This window comes from Oncorhynchus clarkii, chromosome 20, assembly GCF_045791955.1.
Source record: "Oncorhynchus clarkii lewisi isolate Uvic-CL-2024 chromosome 20, UVic_Ocla_1.0, whole genome shotgun sequence".
Classification (NCBI taxonomy): domain Eukaryota; kingdom Metazoa; phylum Chordata; class Actinopteri; order Salmoniformes; family Salmonidae; genus Oncorhynchus; species Oncorhynchus clarkii.
The window spans coordinates 23,561,334-23,582,348 of NC_092166.1; the positions used below are offsets into that span (position 1 = coordinate 23,561,334).

At 41.1% G+C, this 21,015-nt stretch overlaps 2 protein-coding genes across 2 annotated transcripts; both read left to right on the forward strand.

Moving 5' to 3' along the window:
• Window positions 1–1,017: 1,017 nt before the first annotated feature.
• Window positions 1,018–3,850, forward strand: LOC139377341 (retinol dehydrogenase 10-B-like). Its single transcript, XM_071120364.1, has 6 exons — window positions 1,018–1,480; window positions 2,140–2,378; window positions 2,585–2,683; window positions 2,802–2,947; window positions 3,078–3,209; window positions 3,400–3,850. The coding sequence occupies exons 1-6, from the start codon at window positions 1,201–1,203 to the stop codon at window positions 3,548–3,550; spliced, it is 1,047 nt and encodes a 348-aa protein (XP_070976465.1). The 5' UTR covers window positions 1,018–1,200; the 3' UTR covers window positions 3,551–3,850.
• Window positions 3,851–17,891: 14,041 nt separating this feature from the next.
• LOC139376098 (transmembrane protein 70) lies at window positions 17,892–20,128 on the forward strand. The gene is made up of 3 exons (XM_071118278.1): window positions 17,892–18,214; window positions 18,637–18,748; window positions 18,865–20,128. Exons 1-3 carry the CDS (start codon window positions 18,032–18,034, stop codon window positions 19,311–19,313), a joined length of 744 nt encoding a protein of 247 aa, XP_070974379.1. The 5' UTR covers window positions 17,892–18,031; the 3' UTR covers window positions 19,314–20,128.
• The last annotated feature ends 887 nt before the right edge of the window (window positions 20,129–21,015 follow it).

The following is a 21,015-nucleotide window of genomic DNA, read 5'->3' on the forward strand; positions in this document are numbered from 1 at the left end:
CGCAGTGGGAGAGGATTCATAAAACCGTCTCAGGTCGTTTTTCTTTGTGTGGCCACTGCTCATGCTTTCGAAATGTTGGTGCCCGGAGAAGACATGTTTCCTAGGTGAGAATTATGATTATGAGATGGAGTTATGTTGGGATGCCACTGCGCTGCAAGCAAAGTTGGGAGAAGAGGAATATTGGGACAGGGTCACTAAAAGGTTGATTTTTGAGGATTAATCAAGGGGGGAAATGAGGTCAAAGATAATGAGGAAAGCAGAGGTTGGATTTGAGGAATATGGCAATTAAAAAGGGAGATGGGGTGTTGAAGAAGATTGGTGTCAAGTGCAAACAGAGTGAGCTGTGTTCCAGACCGAGCTCTAGAGGTGAAATGGAAGTGAATGAGCGTGAGTTAAGTAAGGTGGGAGGTGTGGTAAAGCTCTGGCATCAGTGGACATGTTAAAAATCTGGTCTAGTAGGAGTAACATTTTTGGAGAAAGTGGATCCTTGGCTTTTGGCAGATTCATATGTGGTTTCAGGGTGGGTGAGAAAGGAGTTGGGTGCAGATGAGTCAGTGAAAGTAACCTGTAGTGGACTTGTGAAAATTGTGTGGTTACCACAGAAATGGAACGTAAATCACAGAAAATATATGTTGTGGTGGCAGCTGCAGAGAAGTATTTGGGTATACGAGATTTGACTTCAGAAGAGTTATAGTGTGTGTTGAGTGGTGGTATCCCGTCCTCCCAGGCCGTTGGTATGGTGCAGGAGTAGATGGGGCAAAGTAGTGGAATGGGATAGAGGGTTTTTAATCAGTGTCGGGTTTGTTAGAGGTTTATTTTTATTTAAATTGTTATTTTTTATATATTTATTATTATATATTTATATTATATGTATGTGTGTATATATATATATATATATATATATATATATATATATATATATATATATATGTGTGTGTGTGTGTGTGTGTGTGTGTGTGTGTGTTTGGATGCCAACCGCCGTTAAACTCCAAGAAGAAGAAAATAAGAATCATGCGCAGTGCCTTGTGCAAGTTGACCCTCGTGAACAAGCATGAGTACTCGCAACAAAGTAGCAACTAGCAATAATTAGCACAATAGCTGCACAATAGGCTATCAAAGTCAATTTTGTTGTCTCATCTTTCCTCGAAATTATCATGATCAGGAAATCTTTCTGAAGGCACATTTATTTTGTTGCTTACCATGAATATCTTTGTTGAATTCTGCTTGGTGTCGTGCAAAGTTCTCTGGACTTTTGTGTTGGCTGGAACGAGATGGCTCGTGCGTCCAAAAGAGAAGAATGTAATGGGTCAGGTTTGTGTGATCACTGGGGCAGGAAGCGGTCTTGGAAGACACTTTGCCAAGGAGTTTGCCCGAAGAGGTGCTACGGTTATTCTTTGGGACATCAATTGGGAAAGTAACGAAGAGACTGCTGAGATGGTGCGACAAATCTACAGCGACTTTACCAATAGGAACCCCGAAGGTTGGCAAACTGCTGCTTTATTCAATTATACTACTTTACTTTTAAAGGGGAAATCATGAGTTGCTACATCAATGTTTGGACTTATAAATGAATATGTACCCATTGAATAATATAACTTGTAAATGACATGCTTCATGGGCTTAGTTTAACTGTTGTCATCATCCCAAAGGTAAATGTAAAGTAACACTGTATAGAATCAAAACATGGTTAAAACTATAATTTTGATATCATGGATGGTCCTTGCATTCCTTGCTCAATGAATTTGAGTGATTACATCCAGCCCCCATCCTTCCGCTTTTTACTGAAACTGATAAATTGCCCTTTTAAAGGTGCAATCCAGTATTTATAGCGTTGGTCTTTTCAATGTAGAACTCTTGATAAAAAGAAGAGAAGCCTGTGGTTCATACTATGATTTACATTACAACCCCAAAACTAGGACATAATCCATTCGTGTTGTCATAGAACACTTAGGTAGGCCTGCACTATTTAGTTTCAAATTATATGATGGTCAAATATGTATCTCTATTCTAATTACTTTAACCCTAAAGATTGAGGGATATCACAAAATAAAGTGCTGTTTGTGTTTGCAAATGTTACGGAATGCACCTTGAAATATTGTTCCACTAAACCAGACGAGGACCATCTCCCCTGCTCTACAGGTTCAGTGGATGGTGAGGAGGGAGATGTATCTCAGATTCAGCCCAAGGTCTACACTTATCTGTGTGATGTAAGCAAGAGAGAGGAGGTGTACTTGACCGCAGATAAGGTGCAACGTGAAGTGGGCAACATTGATATCCTGATCAACAATGCCGGGGTGGTCTCAGGACGTCACCTGCTGGAGTGTCCAGATGAACTCCTAGAGCGCACCATGATGGTCAACTGCCATGCTCACTTTTGGGTCAGTTGCATTGCACTCAATCTGATCACTTAGTTTCACATGGACTAGTCCAATGACAATGAAGTGTATTTCCAAAGGTAGATGGAATAAACCTATATGAAAATCTGCTTAGGACAAATTCTTACACCATAATATCAATTGTCACTTGCCATGCAACGTTTATATTCTTACCGTAAGAATTATTTTGGCATGTTTTTCAAATTCAGACTACCAAGGCTTTTGTTCCCAAGATGCTCGAGCTGAACCATGGGCACATCGTGACGGTAGCCAGCTCCCTGGGTCTGTTCACCACTGCTGGTGTTGAGGTTAGCAGCATATTCTCCACTGATAAAGCTACCGTATACCTTCCTACAGTGTACCCGAGTCTTTTATTTGAAAACTCCGGTCAAACCATTATCTATCGCAAATTCTGTCTTTTACCAGGACTACTGTGCCAGCAAGTTTGGTGCTATAGGTTTTCATGAGTCCCTCAGCCACGAGCTGAAAGCTGCTGAGAAAGACGGGATAAAAATGACGCTGGTCTGTCCTTTCTTAGTTGATACTGACATGTTCAAAGGGTGTGAAATCAGGTTGGTAAAGTGTTACATTTAACAAGTGTATTCAAATCTGAACACAATGCTCATTTCTTCATGGCATCATCAAATGTGAACTCATGCAAAGACACTACAAACGAATTGATGACTACTTCTGTCCCATCAGGAAAGAGATTGCCCCACTCTTCCCTCCGTTGAAGCCAGAGCAGTGTGTGCAACAGGCAATGAGGGCTATCCTAACAGACCAGCCCATGATCTGTACGCCTCGGATTATGTACATGGTTAGTTTCATGAAGACGTAAGTATTACACAACATGAATATTGAGATACCCAGCTTTTGTCAAACAGCTCTTTTAGGTGAACTTAATGACATCCTTAAATATTCTCTGATTTTCCCCCTCTTGCCACCATCAAATGTATATCATGGGAGCCATAGCTTTATGCACTTACTGATCATTTATTCATTTCTGTATCCCTGGCTATTTCAGTGTCTTGCCCTTTGACGCCATCGTTTGCATGTACCAGTTTCTTGGAGCAGACAAATGCATGTACCCGTTCCTGGCTCACCGGAAGGAGTCCATGAACAACAATGAATCCAAGCTGCCTGCCATCATGCAGCTGCCACTGGAGAAAAAATAATGTTACATATACCCTTTGAAACTCAGATTTATCAGATGGAGAGGTTTACCACATTGTCCCTCTGGAACAAACTACATATGCTGTGTACTTTATTAAGGGTTCTTTTGGTTTCTTGAAACCAGTTTTTGTATTTGTTTTAAACATAATAATTGACAGTAAATGTGTAAATGTCATTGTTTTGTAGACACTCACTGTGTATCCCTATCCCGCGCTTTGTTCCATGGTGGCCGGCTTGATCATTCCTCACGCAGTGCCTTATTCTGGTTGCCTTTGAGTCATTAAATTGTTTTTTGTATTTTGCATTCTATAAATGAGTTTTGTGTAGAATGTCTTCATTTAGAAAACAGATTTTTGGGAAAGAGTCCTTTCACTCGAAGTGCCACATGTTTTTGAATGTGGACACTCCCTAGAATGCTGCCCCTGTGTGCATAACTTGTGTGTTAATTTCTGGGGATCTTTCCAGGCTACGACATAGCTGAAAGCAATTTATCTGTTTGGGATACAAAAGAGAAACAAAAGCTAAGCAATTAACAATGAGATACTCATCTGCAGACATGTGCAGTATGTGACAGCACTGTCACTAACCTGAACAGAATAACTATTTCTATAATTACCATTTCAAGACTTCATAAAACTATAGACAGAGGACTGGATCTACCGTGGCAGTCATTCACCTATTTTTCAAGTCTTTTTGTTTTTTCAGAACTGGAGATGAGACCCTGTATTTGTTATTGTACTATGTCCTAACTGTACATGCAAATATCATGTGCAACTGCTTCTGTACTTGGAACTCCAGTGAGATGAACCACTGCAGTTTTCTCATTTGATTGTCCTAACAAGTCAACAAAAACAACTTGACTGAGGTTGTATTCAGAGAAAGCCTAAGGACATTTTGCAGCTCTGAGTATCAGTAGGAAGATTAAGTAACTGGGAACCAATTTTATAAGTGAGCTGTGCTATTGAATCAGATAACTTTTCAATATTAAACAATATAGTTAATCAAATATTGCAGCTTATAAATAGCCTGCATATTTGATGCTGAAGATTGAGGATCAATTATCTCATTTTATTTTTGACATTTGTGATCTTGCACATATATCTAACAAGGAATTGTATTGTGATATTAGAAATCCTGTGTGTACCTTGGCACAGAAGGGAGAGGCTGTAGAGAGAAATTGTAATGTCATCTTTTTGTAGGCACTAACTCCACCATGGTTTGTTGGATAAAGCCTATGAAGAAAATGAATGGTGTTTTTGGAGAAATGCTGAAAATAAGGTCTGTGGTTAACACAGGCTTAAGAGATCTTATACGTTTTGTTCGATGAGATAATCTTCATCAGCTAACTTGACTTTTTGTGAATTTTGAAGAATTTATGTATTAATAAAAAACAAATCACAGGGCTTCACAATTCATAAAAGGTAATGCATACTGACTGCAATTATCTCATAGAACAAAATGTATAAGATCTCCTAAACCTGTGTTTATCTCAGACCTGCATTTATTCCAAAACCCTATTTGTTGTCCCAATGAGCCCTTTACAGCCACTGTAGCTAGTTTCTGATTGTGGCTAGAAACTCGTCTGCCAAAGTTGGGACTTTTTTTTAATGCAGACGTTAATGCCGTAGTTGTACATTTTCGGTGAAAATCACTAGCCAACAATACATGTGCAGAAGAGGCAGACTCGATGCTGCAGGACTCTTTTGAGAATACTGATATGTTAAAAGATTCATCCACCCAGTACTCATTCATCAACATTGAGGAATATGCATCATCAGTCACAGGCTTCATTAGGAAATGTGTTGATTATGTTGTACCCACAATGTTAATCTGGACATACCCCAACCAAAAACCCTGGATGAACAGTGATATCCGTACTATGCTGAGAGCCCATACTGCAGCATTCAATGGTAGCAGAACGAACCTCAATGACTCGGTGGCACGCTACGTGTTCAAGGCAAGCAGGTACGAGCTCAATTAGGGATGTAAAAACAATACAAACTCAAACTTGAATTGATGTTCAACAACTCAGACACGCAATGCATGTGGCACAGACTACAAACTATCACGGACTACAAAAGCAAATCCAGCTGTGTGGTGCCCACTGAAGCCTTCCCCCCAGACGAGCTTAACACATTCTATGCTCGCTTCGAGGCAGACAATACAGAGCCATACAGGAAGACGTTCGCTGCTCCGAACGATCAGGTACTTACGCTCTCCGAGGATGGTGAGAGGAAAACTCTTAAAAGAGTGAATACTCACAAAGATGATGACCCAGATGGCCTCCCTGGCCATTTCCTCAGTGTGCCCTGACCAGCTGGCTGGTGTCTTCTTTGACATCTTCAACCTGTCCCAGGCTATAGTCCCTACCTGCTTCAAGGATACCACCATTGTCCTAGTGTCCAAGAAAAACAAGGTGTCTTCCCAAATGACTATCACCCTGTTCACACTCACTCTGGTCATTATGAAAGGTTGGCCATCAAGACCAGCATGCCAGGAACACTGGACCCACTTCAATTTGCCTACTGCTCCAAAAGATCCAAGGAAGATGACATTTACATCGCTATTCACACTGTCGTAACACATTTGGCCAAGTGGAACACCAATGTGAGAATTCTGTTCATTGACTATAGTTCAGCATTCAGTTTGCACCCTCCCTCTCAAACTGAACAAGACATCAGTAGGCCTAGTTCGCATACATAGATATTGCCTTTAATTTTTTTTTTTTACAAATAAACAATTATTTTCAGAAGAAACCTTTGACTCGCCTTCTGAAGTGCCACTGTACACAGCACAGCCATTGGTTAGGAAGCACAAAGGCTTTAGGCCTACATCAGCAAGAGCAGGGCAGGCCAGGGCCCATGATTGGGATGGCCTATCCATTGCAGTGTGTAATACAGTATAGCCTAGTTTTACACCATCCCAGCAGCGCAACAACTCGGGAAGGAAGTATAAAAAATTATTCTAAATATAACTTTGCCCTGTGCTTATCTGAGCATGGTCTTCGCATAGCCTCGGACAATGTTTTGTTATTTCCTTTTGTTGTTGCATTATCGAGAAGGAACCTCTAAGTAAGCATTTTGTTGGACGGTGTATACCATGTGTGTGACTAATAAAACTTAACTCGAAACTTGGACACATTAGCTACCGCCTGCGACATGTGATAGTCTACAGCTTACCGTATACTTCCCAGTCAAAACATTTTGGGCATATATTATGATTCAAAATTCAAAAGGCACTCGCACATCTGGGTTTGTTGCAGGTGAAAAAAAAAAAAGCTCTGACGAAGGCCTTGAGGCCGATACGTAAACCTTAATAAAGAGCAGTGATACTACCAAGAGCAGTGTGCGGGTTTCTACTTTTCCCACATATATTATGGCAACATTTTGTGATGATTTGGTCTTCGGCAGGTTTTTTTTGGGCTGTTTGTGCACACAACCTTTCTTTTTGAGGTAAGTCGAAGTTTGATAGCCAAAGTCTATGCCCCTTCATCTATGATTGGTCTACAGTACTACTCCTATTAGGAGTGGGAACATGAAGTGTTTGTTGTCATTCAAAGAGTGACGACTAGTTTTCATGCACTTTTTTTACTTGAGAAATACTGCACCAACATCTTAGTTAGGTGTAAAATTGTGCAACTAAGACCTTTGCGAAACAAAGTCAAAATGAAAGACAGATTTATTGATTTATCTTAGAAGCGTTTCTGGCTATGTTGTTGCTAAGGTAGCTCAAGAGGGACAAACAACAGTAATATTGCCTTTTTTTCCATTCATTTTTTAATCGAAGGTCTTTAGGGAGTATGCGAGCACAGACGTTCACTTCGCCTAGCCGAGTTCTGCTAGGAGCAAACCGAACCTATGTATGTGGATGCCATACAGCTGCCCGTTGGGACGCAACTGCTGCCCAGTGGGATGCAACTCACATCGGCAAAGATGCTTGATACAACACTGTTGTTATGGTCATTCATGCCGGCTTGTTACGTTAGCTGATTGGCCTGTCACGGTGACATCCAGATGGTGACCAATACTACAATTTATTTCTCAATCGCCCATCAAAATAAACATGATTTTCATGCTGCAATGCTGTTGATTCCAGCTAGCCAGCCCAGCATATTTTAATGAAACAGCAGGGAGCGGGACCTTCGAGCCCGAGGTCCGGCGCGCTATCGACTGCCGCAAAAGCATACTCGAACGGCAGAGTCGATTTCCGCGCTTGTAAACCCAGGGTCGGTATAATATAAATTAGCTAGCTAGGAACGGCTGCTCAGGATGAGTGCTTGAACCGAATTCATTCGTCTCCACACTCGACTCTCAGCTGCACAACATACAACATCAATTTGGGCACCAGGCGAGTTTGTGGGTTTACAATTTATAGTTTACAATTGCACTTTCATATTAGTACATCATTTTCTTTATTTGAACTAATGATAGCTAGCTACCAAGTGGCTGGACCAGTTTTCACAAAAGTGAAATGATGTGATGTGTAAAGTCTAGATCCCTTTCAGTCAGTCAACTTCTGTACAACATACTATCGGGACTTTGGCTGAAAGATCTAAATGCACGCCTGACAAGGCCAATGAAATCTGTGTCTCGCTGGAAGACCCGCATTCCACAGGCGATAAGCGTGAGGCTCGGATGCATTGCTTCAATTATTCCGCTCTTCACCTCAGTGTGAACAGGAACAATTCACATTATGAAAACAAACAATTGGAACACGAGACTGTCTTACATTGCGCCAACTAGTCCGGTCTGCCAGCTATGGTTGGAAACCTGTGTGTATTAAAAAACTACATTTCCAAGAACCAAGTTACAGAGTTTGTCTAACTACTTAAGGTTCGGAGATTAGCTGTTTTGTCCCTTCCTGTTGAATGCAGAACAAGGGAGAGCTCGGATTGTTGTTTTGTAAAGTCTTTTAAAAAAGTTACTAGCTAGCTACCTTTTTGAGTTTGGATCCTGCAACACGTTTGGCATCAATTGCGGTGACCGCTACTATCTGTCCAGTGATCCTGCCGACCAATCCCGGGTCTGAGGAGCTGTTTGGCGTAGCAGCTAGCAGGGTTTTTTTTTAAGGGCTTGAACACAGCCCGTAACGCGGTTAGCCATTGTGGCTGGGACCGCGGATTGTCCCGATCTTGTGGCTGTCTAGACCCCTGCTGTTTGTTGTTGTTTTTAATCTTCCCTGTGACCTTCCCTGTCTGGAACTGCGAGGAGTAACTGTGTAACCTATAGTTGTTACAACAACAATAAAATAGCTTCAAGTGTTTAGTCCAAATACTGATGGAGTCAACAAAAAAATGGACAACCTAACCAGTGGTCCAGGACCTGAAGAACAGTTTGCAGTTCTCCCAGGGTAAGCTCGATGCGTTTAAACAGGAGAACGACAAGATGACAGAAATCAATTGAGAGAGGACATCAGTTCTGTATGTGAATCCATGATAACAATGATGGAGAAATTAGATTATATTGAGACAATCAAGGCGGAACAACATGGTTGTGGACGGAATTGCAGAATCTCCACATGAGACCTGGACAGAGTCTGAGGACAAAGTGAAGGAAGTTATCTCGGAGAAACTGAAGATGGGCCACAGGAAGATTGAGGTGGAGCATGCCAACAGGACTGGAAAACCCACCTCCGGCCCAGGTGACAGGCCCATGCCGAGAGTTGTCAAGTTCCTGAGGTTCAAAGACAAGGTAGCTGGAAAGAGACAGAAACTTGAGAGGAACGTATATCTTCCTCAACGAGGACTATTCTGAAGCTGTGCGCCAGAAGAGGAAAGAACTTATCCCAGCCATGAAAGCTGCCAGAATGCGCGGGGACATTGCTTACATCCGCAATGACAGGCTCATTGTCCACCCTCCTTCCCAAAAGCCTGGAAGGGATGAGAGAGCCAAGCCTAGGGGTTAGTAGTTTCAACCCTGCAGCACACGCACACATTTACACACACCAGCTGATTAACGGACTGCTGAGTGCAAATTTGTTTCTCTTGCTTTGTTTGCTCTTTTCCATATTATGTCTATCTCTGATAAGCTACGCAGGAAAGGGATGAAAATAGCCCTTATTCATAGAAATAGCCTTAGAAATAAGGTTAATGAAATCAAGAACTTGCTAACATCAAATAACATTCATATACAGTGCCTTGCAAAAGTATTCATGCCCCTTGGCATTTTTCCTATTTTGTTGCATTACAACCTCTAATTTAAATGGATTTTTATTTGGATTTCATGTAATGGACATACACAAAATAGTTCATATTGGTGAAGTGAAAGTAAAAATGAACTTTCTTTTAAAAATACAAAAAATGAGAAAACTGAAAAGTGGTGCGTGCATATGTATTCACCCCCTTTGCTATGAATCCCCTAAATAAGATCTGGTACATCTAATTACTTGTTAACATTAGAAGCCTACTCCTAAATTTGTTTTACTCACTGCTTTAGCACACTCTGCTAACCTGGATGTCTTAGCCGTGTCTGAATCCTGGCTTAGGAAAACCACCAAAAACCTTAATCTCCATTGCTAACTATAACATTTTCCGCCAAGATAGAACTGCCAAAGGGGGAGGTGTTGCAATCTACTGCAAAGATAGCCTGCAGAGTTCTCTATTACTATCCAAGACTGTACCCAAACAACTTGATCTTCTACTTCTAAAAATGCACCTTTCCAGAAACAAGTCTCTCACTGTTGCCGCTTGCTATAGACCTCCCTCTTCCCCCAGCTGTGCCCTCGATACCATATGTGAATTGATTGCCCCCCAACTAATCTTATGAGCTCGTGCTACTAGGTGACCTAAACTGGGACATGTTTAACACCCCGGCCATCCTACAATCCAAGATTGATGCCCTCAATCTCACACAAATTATAAATGAACCTACCAGGTACAACTCCAAATCCGTAAACACGGGCACCCTCATAGATGTCATCCTAACTAACTCGCCATCCAAATACACCTCTGCTGTTTTCAATCAAGATCTCAGCGATCACTGCCTCATTGCCTGCATCTGTAATGGGTCTGCGACCAAACGACCACCCCTCATCACTGTCAAACGCTCCCTAAAACACTTCTGCGAGCAGGCCTTTCTAATTGACCTGGCCGGGGTATTGACCTGGCCGGGGTATCCTGGAATGACATTGACCTCATCCCGTCAGTAGATGATGCCTGGCTATTCTTTAAAAGTGCCTTCCTCACCATCTTAAATAAGAATGCCCCATTCAAAAAATGTAGAACTAGGAATAGATATAGTCCTTGGTTCACTACAGACCTGTCTGCCCTTGACCAGCACAAAAACATCCAGTGGCGTTCTGCATTAGTATCGAAAGGCCCCCGTGATATGCAACTTTTCAGGGAAGTTAGGAACAAATATACACAGGCAGTTAGGAAAGCTAAGGCTAGCTTTTTCAAACAGAAATTTTCATCCTGTAGTACTAACTCCAAAAAGTTCTGGGACACTGTAAAGTCCATAGAGAATAAGAGCACCTCCTCCCAGCTGCCCACTGCTCTGAGGCTAGGAAACACTGTCACCACCGATAAATCCACTATAATTGAGAATTTCAAAAAGCATTTCTCTACGGCTGGCCATGCTTTCCACCTGGCTACCCCTACCCAGCAACCCGCCAAAGCCCCCACCATTTCTCCTTTATCCAAATCCAGATAGCTGATGTTTTGAAAGAGCTGCAAAATCTGGACCCCTACAAATCAGCCGTGCTAGACGGTCTGGACCCTCTCTTTCTAAAATTATCTGCCGAAATTGTTGCAACCCCTATTTACTAGCCTGTTCAACCTCTCTTTCGTATCGTCTGAGATTCCCAATGATTGGAAAGCTGCCGCGGTCACCCCCCTCCTCAAAGGGGGTGACACTCTAGACCCAAACTGCTACAGACCTATATCTATCCTACCCTGTCTTTCTAAGGTCTTCGAAAGCCATCATTAGTTAAATAAAGTCAACCTGTGCGCAATCTAAGTCTCACATGATCTCAGTATACATATACATATACACATATACAGTATACATATACATATATCAGTATACAGTATACATATACAGTGGGGAGAACAAGTATTTGATACACTGCCACTACCAAGCAAACAGCACCATGAAGACCAAGGAGCCTTCCAAACCGGTCAGGGACAAAGTTCTGGAGAAGTACAGATCAGGGTTGGGTTATAAAAAAATATCCGAAACTTTGAACATCCCACGGAACACCATTAGGTCCATTACTAAATAATGGAAAGAATATGGCACCACAACAAACCTGCAAAGAGAGGGCCGCCCACCAAAATTCAGGGACCAGGCAAGGATGGCATTAAATCAGAGAGGCAACAAAGAGACCAAAGACAACCCTGAAGCTCCACAGCGGAGATTTGAGTATCTGTCCAAAGGACCACTTTCAGCCATACACTCCACAGAGCTGAGCTTTACAGAAGAGTGGCCAGAAAAAAAGCCATTGCTTAAAGAGAAAAATAAGCAAACACGTTTGGTGTTCGCCAAAAGGCATGTGGGAGTCTCCCCAAACATATGGAAGAAGGTACTCTTGTCAGATGAGACTAAAATTGAGCTTTTTGGCCTTCAAGGAAAAAGCTATGCCTGGCAGAAACTCAACACCTCTCATCACCCCAAGAATACCATCCCAGCGGAACCCATCCAACTTGAAGGAGCTGGAGCAATTTTGCCTTGAAGAATGGGCAACAATCCCAGTGACTAGATGTGCCAAGCTGATAGAGACATACCCCAATAGTTATGCACGCTCAAGTTTTCAGTTTTTTTGTCTTATTTCTTGTTTTCTATATTTTGTATCTTCAAAGTGGTAGGCATGTTGTGTAAATCAAATGATACAAACCCCCCCAAAATGTATTTTAATTCCAAGTAATAAGGCAAAAAAAATAGGAAAAATGCCAAGGGGGTGAATACTTTCGCAAGCCACTGTATTAGCCATTTCTGAGACTCACTTAGATTATTCATTTGATGATACATTAGTAGCAATACAAGGATATAACATCTATAGAAGAGAAAGGAATGCTTATGGGGGAGTTGTTGCTGTACAGCCAGAAGAGGACTGGCCGCCCCTCAGAGCCTGGTTCCTCTCTAAGTTTCTTCCTAGGTTCCTGCCTTTCTAGGGAGTTTTTCCTAGACACTGTGCTTCTACATTTGCTGTGCTTCTACATTTTTAGGCTGGGTTTCTGTATGCACTTGTGACATTGGCTGATGTAAAAAGGGCTATATAAATACATTTGATTTGATTTAATTCAGAGCCATATCCCTGTAATTCTTAGAGAAGAACTTATGTCAATTGTTGTTGAAGTGTTGTGGTTGTCGGTTAACCTGGCACATCTAAAGCCTTTTCTACTTTCTTGGGGAAGTGAATATTGACTGGTTTTCATCAAGCTGTCCGCTCAAGAGGAAGCGTCTCACTGTAACCAGTGCCTGTAATCTGGTTCAGGTTATTAATCAACCTACCAGGGTGTTTAAAAACACTACAGGAACAAGATCATCCACGGCTTTACTAATACTGTATAACTTTTTTTTTTAAAGCTGTATCTGTACCCATTGGATGCAGTGATCACAATATAGTGGCTATATCCAAGACAACCAAAGTTCCAAAAGCTGGGTCTAAAATAGTGTATAACAGATCATACAAAAGATTGTGTATGATGTTGAAAATATTTGTTGGTCTGATGTGATTAATAAGGAGCATCCAGACGCTGCACTTGTGAAATGTATTAAATTGCTTCTTCCAATTATTGTTAAACATGTACCAGGTAATAAACTGACTGTTAGAACTTTTAAGGCCCCAGCGATTGATGAGGAATTTGAAAAACTGTATGGCTGAAAGAGATGGGGCAAAAGGAGTGGCTAATAGGTCTGGCTGCACAACTGACTGGCTGACTTAATGTAAATTGAGAAATGATGTGACTAAACTCAACAAAAAGAAGAAAAAAATGTATTATGAAGCCAAGATCAATGACATAAAGAATGATGGAAAAAATATTTGGAGTATTCAATTCAATTCCATCTTTCATCGAATCAGATGGCTTATTCATCACAAAACCATTTGATGTTGCCAAATATTTTAATGATTACTTCATTGGCAAAGTGGGCAAACTTAGGCAGGAAATGCCAACAACGAAAAGTGAGCCATGGTACTCATGCATAAAAAAACTAATAATGAAAGAAAACGTTGCAAGATTGAATTTGTAAAGTTAGTGTGGGAGAGGTGGAAAAATTATTGTTATCGATCAATAATAACGAACCTCCTGACATTGACAATTTAGATTGAAAGCTACTGAGGATGGTAGCGGACTATAGCCATCTGTCAAATCTTTAATCTGAGCCTAGAGGAAAGTCTTTGTCCTCAGGCTTGGAGGGAAGCCAAAGTCATTCCGCTACCCAAGAGTGGTAAAGCGGGCTTTACTGGTTCTAAACGCAGATATATCAGCTTGCTGCCAGCACTTTGCAAACTGTTGGAAAAAATAGTGTTTGACCAAATACAATGCTACTTCTCGGTAAACAAATTAACAACAGGCTTTCAGCAGGGCACTCAACATATACTGCAATGACACAAATTACTGATGATTGGTTGAAAGAAATGTAGAATTTGATAATAAATAGATTGTGGGACCTGTACTGTTAGATTCAGTGCAGCCTTTGATATTGTTGACCATAACCTGTTGTTGAGTTTCAACCTCTGCCATATCATGGATTCAGAGATATCTATCTAATAGGTCTCAGAGGTTTTTCTTTAATGAAAGCTTCTCTAGTGTCAAACATGTCAAGTGTGGTGTACCACAGGGCAGCTCTCTAGGCCTTCTACTCTTTTCTATGTTTATTAATGACCTGCCCCTGGCATTAAACAAAGTATGTGTGTCCATGTATGCTGATGATTGAACCATATACAGTGCATTCGGAAAGTATTCAGACCCCTTGACTTTTTCTACATTTTGTTATGTTACAACCTTATTTTGAAATGTATAAAATTGTATTTTTCCCCCTCAATCCACACACAATATCTCATAAATACCAAGCAAAAACGGTGTTTCAGAAAATGTTTCAAATGTATAAAAAATAAATATCATATTTACATAAGTATTCAGACCCTTTACTCAGTACTTTGTTGAAGCACCTTTGGCAACGATTACAGTCTCGAGTCTTCTTGGGTATGACACTACATGCTTGGCACACTTGTATTTGGCTAGTTTCTCCTATTCTTCTCTGCAGATCCACTCAAGCTCAGGTTGGATGGGGAGTGTCGTTGCACAGCCATTTTCAGGTCTCTCCAGAGATGTTCGATCGATTTCAAGTCCGGGCTCTGGCTGGGCCACTCAAGGACATTCAGAGACTTCTCCCGAAGCCACTCCTGTGTTGTCTTGGCTGTGTACTTAGGGTTTTTGTCCTGTTGGAAGGTGAACCTTCGCTCCAGTCTGAGGTCCTGAGCACTCTGGAGAAGGTTTTCATCAAGGATCAGTCTGTACTTTGCTCCTTTCATCTTTCCCTCGATCCTGAATTAGTCTCCCAGTCAGTCCCTGCCGCTGAAAAACATCCCCACAGCATGATGCTGCCACCACCATGCTTCACCGTAGGGATGGTGCCAAGTTTCCTCCAGATGTGACACTTGGCATTCAGGCCAAAGAGTTCAATCTTGGTTTCATCAGACCAGAGAATCTTGTTTCTCATGGTCTGGGAGTCATTTAGGTGCCTTTGGGCAAACTCCAAGCCGGCTGTCATGTGCCTTTTACTGAGGTGTGGCTTCAGTCTGGCACTCTAGCATAAAGGCCTGATTGGAGGATTGCTGCAGAGATGGTTGTACTTCTGGAAGGTTCTGCCATCTCCACAGAGGAACTCTGGAGTCCTATCAGAGTGACCATCGGGTTCTTGGTCATCTCCCCGACCAAGGCCCTGCCCCGATTGCTTAGTTTGGCCGGGCAGCCAGCTCTAGGAAAAGTCTCGGTGGTTCCAAACTTCTTCATCTTAAGAATGATGGAGGACACTGTATTTTTGGGGACCTTCAATGCTTCAGAAATGTTTTGGTACCCTTCTCCATATCTCTGCCTCAACACAATCCTGTCTCGGAACTCTACGGACAATTCCTTTGACCTCATATCTTGGTTTCTGCTCTGACATGCACTGTCAACTGTGGGACCTTATATAGACAGGTGTGTGCCTTTCCAAATATTGTCAAATCAATTGAATTTACCACAGGTGGACTCCAATCAAGTTGTAGAAACATCTCAAGGATGTTCAATGGAAACAGGATGCACCTGAGCTCAATTTCATGTCTCATAGCAAAAGGTACGAATACTTACGTAAATAAGGTATGTTTTTTATTTGTAATAAATTAGCAAAAATGTCATAACTGTTTTCGCTTTGTCATTATGGGGTATTGAGTGTAGATTGATGAGAGAAAATAACATGTACTCCTGCTCCCCCTGTCCGGCGCTCAACATCGCCAGATTATTAGGCACACCTGCCACCATCGTTATGTGCACCTGCGCCTCATGAGATTCACCTGGATTCCATCACCTTCCTGATTACCTCCCCTATATCTGTCACTCCCCTTGGTTCTTCCCTCAGGCATTATTGTTTCTGTTTCATGTATAACGCTATTCGTGTTTCTTGTTTGCTCCATGTTTTATTTATTATAACATTTTTACTACCTGTACTTGCTTCCTGACTCCCAGCCTACACATCACAGAAAACAATAATTCAATCAATTTTAGAATAAGGCTAAAGTCAGGGGTCTGAATACTTTCCGAATGCACTGTATTAGCAATCGCACAATTTAATGTGCATCCCGCCACCTACCCTGCGGGATGGAAACACGATTCCCAAAAAATGGAACAAACTACCAAACTACCCCCCCCCAAAAAAAATTTAAAAATAAACTAAACTAAACCAAACAAGAGAGTTGAAACGATGAGACAAGATCGTAACTACCAATTGCATATCACTAAAATGTGGAGAAAAAGGAGGTAAAATATATTTAAAAAATATATAACAATTCATAATAATAATAATAAAAATAGAACAATAAAACAGATCTGATCCCTACACAGGCTCAAGGGGAGCCTGGGAGGGTAGGTCTTCCAGCAGCAGTACCCCTGGCAAGTCTTCAGATGTAAAATCCTTAAGTCCCAAAAACGTTTCTGCGGCAGCCACAATATTATGTCTAGTTTCTTAGACTTCTTTGAGACTTGTGCCGTTAAGTTCATAACTGTGACAATGAACCCCACAAAATCCACCTTTTTAACACACAGGGTATCTTTTGACTGGCAGTAAACATTTACTATAGGCTGTGTTGAGTCCACTACCATATCTTCAATAGCATCACTTGTTTTCTCAATTATTTTAATCAGCTCCGCATACGAGATTCGATTGACCGCTCTAACTTTTGCCACTTCAATCTCCTTCATTCACCCTTACAGGGCACTCCAGGAACTCAGAATCATGATCTCCACCACAATTGCAACACTGTTGTCCTTCTACACACCGTTCTTCAGTAGACTCTGTCCATCTGCACATACTTGAAACATGGCCAAATCCTTTACAATTCTGACCTGCAATGGTTTGGGGACAAAAGCTCTTACAGCTTAAATTACATAACCAAGCTTCAAATGTGTAGGTATTTTCTCTTGAACAAAAAAACAACAGGGCCGAAGGACTTTTTTCTTTATTTAACCAGCAGGTCAGATGCCTGGCACCAAACCACACCAGGAATTATGTTCAGGTATTCTACCTGAACATCTGTCTTCACTCCCGAGATTGAGATGACTTCGTTGACGGGTGCTCTATTCCGAAGTTCAAAACACAAAACTTCTGTTTTCTGTTTTCCAGATTCTTTTGAGGCTCACTGCAATCTTCCTATATTCTTCATAAATACAATTAATCAAAATAAGACCGCTCCTAGTCACTCTGACAGACTCCACTTTTTCCAGCGCATACTTCACCATTTGACACCTCAAACGGGCCTCTCACATATACATTCTTACAAAACAAACGCATCCCATCAAGAAGCGATTCATTATCATTCATAAACTTATCAATTTCCTTTTTGTTCCAGTTTTCGATACTACTGTTGTCCATTCGGAACATTCGTCTTCACCAACTTTGTTCAACGTGCTGCTTGATTCGAACTCAGCATCCACTTCCGTTATCTTCCTTCATCCAAGGACAGCGACATTGATCTATCTCCATTTCTAAGTAGTCTATTTTCTTATTCACGATCGCCTGATCTATTCTACTGACCCGGTTGGACATGAGGGTCACCAGGAGGGATTAGCCAATGAAGTTGGAAGTCCCACCCAGTTGACTACATTAAAATGGTGCGGCCTTCTGGCCACTAGGGGGTATCTATGGTCCCGTGTCCGTATAGCCTTTCTCACAGAATAAGAAAGTGGGTTGGGTTTGTAGGCTTCTGTTGTGAATGATAGTTTCAGTTAGCTAACTAGGTAGTCAGCAAAGAAGCTAGCCAAGGCGGCTTAACTTTATTATTTTACAATGTTTCAGCTTCACTTTGCACGTGGATTACGTACTGGTATTTGGCAAACGTTTAGTATCCAATTTGCTGCCCTCCGACGTGGGAGGCCTGCTTCTCACGCGTGTAGAAGGCTGCCATTGAAGACACAAGAGCAATTGTATGACACTGCCAAAAGGTCGTTTCTCAATGATGCGTCTAACAAGGTATTTGGCTTTATTCCTTTCTCTCTCAAATGTATCAGCTACTTCCATACAATGACTATATGTCCTATCAGCCATTTTTTCCATATGAAATGATGTCATGTTCGCTAGCTGACTAGCTAGTTATTGGCTCTGCGTTCGATAATTTATCAATTACAGCACTATGTCTGACTTCATGCTCTGCAGATTAGCCTGGTTGTACAGGCCAGTGCGTTAACTTTTAAAGTGCATTAGGTATTCAATTAAAATCTACAACTCCTGTGCATGATTGAATGATGCAATATTATAACAATTTCTTCAAGACCTCATTCTAAAAGGTCATTCTTGAATGGAGGTTATTTTAAATGGATACATTCTATGTTATAAATTGTAGCAGACATTGAATGGAAATAAATACTTTACCATTTGTGTCCATCTCTGCCCAGGTACAGTTAGCCTCCATACAGCGGATGGACCGCAACTTGTCTACATCCTCCACCTGCCACTCTGAAGAGGGGAAGCTGATCTATTCAGGGAGCCTCGGCAACGCTGTTCGAGGTATTACTTTATTATCATCTCATTATTACCATCATCAACATCGGTGATATCACTGCATAACTAAACATAAATTGCACCTTTTTAATAATACTGTATTTTCTGTCTGTTTGTTGCAGGTGTGAAGATGTTCTCCTACACCAGTAGCGGGGCCAGCCTTTGCGTGATGCCATACATCCTTCTGAAGACGGGCATCGGTGTTCAGAGTCTAGTGCTGAAAGGTGCCTTCTGCGGTGTCATCGGTTTCTTTACATTCCTGACTCCCATCATCCTCCACATCATCACCAAAGGCTATGTGGTCCGCCTGTACCACAACCAGGACACTGACACATACACAGCTGTCACTTACAATGTCCTCCTGATGGAGAAAAAGACTGTGTTCCGTCAGAGTGAGGTCAAGATACCGAGTGTCAGCAAAATGTTAACCACATTCTATGCCGACAAGAAGTCTATGCTTGTGAACCCGATGCTGTTCCCACTTCCTCATGACTATAACCACCTCATGGGTTACGATAAGCCCTTTTCATTTGATACGGAAGACTTGGATGATAATCCAAATAAAAGTTAATTGATTTCTACAGATAATGGCAGTCTAAACTGCTGAATTGTGTGTGTGTGTGTGTGTGTGTGTGTGTGTGTACACGACTAACTTAAAGTGTAGTCGCAATAGCATATTAAAGAGAACCATTGAAATGTTGGTGACTAGGAAGAGGTCATGTACAGATGTAGAGGAGTATTATGGTTAAAAAAAAGGCTAATGGATAATGTCATTGTTGGAAAAGTACATTTCACCTGACATGACTGTTTAGATTTTTTTTTGTGTTTTTCTGCTTCAAACAATGCCTCTTCAGAAAAACACTGCCAGTTTTCTGATGGAAAAATGACAAGTTCCTACTTATGTTTTGGGCACTGTCTAGCAGTTTGTATATTGCATGAAAACAGGAGACTGGCAGTCAAACCATTGAGTATCTTTCAATTTCAGTTGCAATAATTACCATGATTTTTCAAATCCTGGGTATTGTTGTAAGTGTTTTGGCTGCTTATGGACAGAGATTGCTTTGCTTTTCAGAACGTATCGAAGCCTGGTGTACTTGGCATAGTAGGACAGCACTTTCCATATACTTATCTAGTGTTACCAAATAGAGAAGAATGTACAACATTTTATAACATTTAGATAAATATAGTAAGGTAATACCAGAACTACTAGGTGTCTGGAAGTTGTTTGCTATATTTAATCTGACACACTTTTACCAGGGGCAATGTATAAATCTTCTGACAATGTCACACTGCAACAATGGAGTGACAGTATTTGCAGTTACCTACTCAGTGATTTCATGTGAGAATTTAAGTTGATTTATTTTTCAATATACATTGTAAACACTTTCTAGTCTTGTTGCATTCATGACAGTTCAAACAGCCTTGGGCCTAACCCATAGCTAACACACTATCCTTTAGTTTAACTTCCAGTTGAGCCACATTGGTTTCCGGGTGTGTGTCTGGTACAAGAATTGGAAGTACATCGAATTTTCCGAGTCAGATTACTTTTGCCGGAATCTGAAAATATGTAACATTCTCAAAGGAGGTTTGTATCAGAAAACTAACATTTATATCAATCCTCTAGTCCACTTCTGGTGGTTGCGTGTGAGATACTCCATACCTCTTTGCAGAATCCCTACATGATACCGTTCCCTTTCATCTCAGGGCCTATGGTGGGTTCCCAAAAGTGAGTTCAGTTCTTACTGTGGAAAACCACATTCTATGTATTGTAAAAAAATATATATAGTCAGGTCCAAAATTATTGGCACCCTTGATAACTCAAAGGCTGCAGGTAGCCTAGTGGTTAGAGCGTTGGACTACTAACCGGAATGTTGCAAGATCAAATCCCTGAGCTGACTAGGTTCAAATCTGTTGTTCTGCCCCTGAATAAGGCAGTTAACCCACTGTTCTTAGGCTGTCATTGAAAACAAATATTTGTTCTTAACTGACTTGCCTAGTTAAATAAATACATTAAAAAAATTCAATAAAGATGAGGAAAAAAAGACTATAAAATATGACAAATACTGAGCTATATTTTATGCAACAAACAAGAAAAGTACAATTATATTATTTTATACTATACAATTGCTCAGAGAAAGAGAAATATTTGTTTTCCCCCCTAAATATAGGGGTCAAAATGATTGGCACCTCTGGTTTCAATATCATCTCCTGAGGATAACCGCACTGAGCCTTTTTCTAAAATATTTGATGAGATTGGACAACACATTGGGAGT

Coding starts and splice junctions, on each gene's coding strand:
- LOC139376098 (XM_071118278.1), top strand. CDS start 18,032: ATGTTTCAGCTTCACTTTGCACGTGGATTACGTACTGGTATTTGGCAA. Junction 18,215..18,636: donor TCAATGATGCGTCTAACAAG/GTATTTGGCTTT, acceptor ATCTCTGCCCAG/GTACAGTTAGCCTCCATACA. Junction 18,749..18,864: donor CCTCGGCAACGCTGTTCGAG/GTATTACTTTAT, acceptor TGTTTGTTGCAG/GTGTGAAGATGTTCTCCTAC.
- LOC139377341 (XM_071120364.1), top strand. CDS start 1,201: ATGAATATCTTTGTTGAATTCTGCTTGGTGTCGTGCAAAGTTCTCTGG. Junction 1,481..2,139: donor TACCAATAGGAACCCCGAAG/GTTGGCAAACTG, acceptor CCTGCTCTACAG/GTTCAGTGGATGGTGAGGAG. Junction 2,684..2,801: donor TCACCACTGCTGGTGTTGAG/GTTAGCAGCATA, acceptor GTCTTTTACCAG/GACTACTGTGCCAGCAAGTT.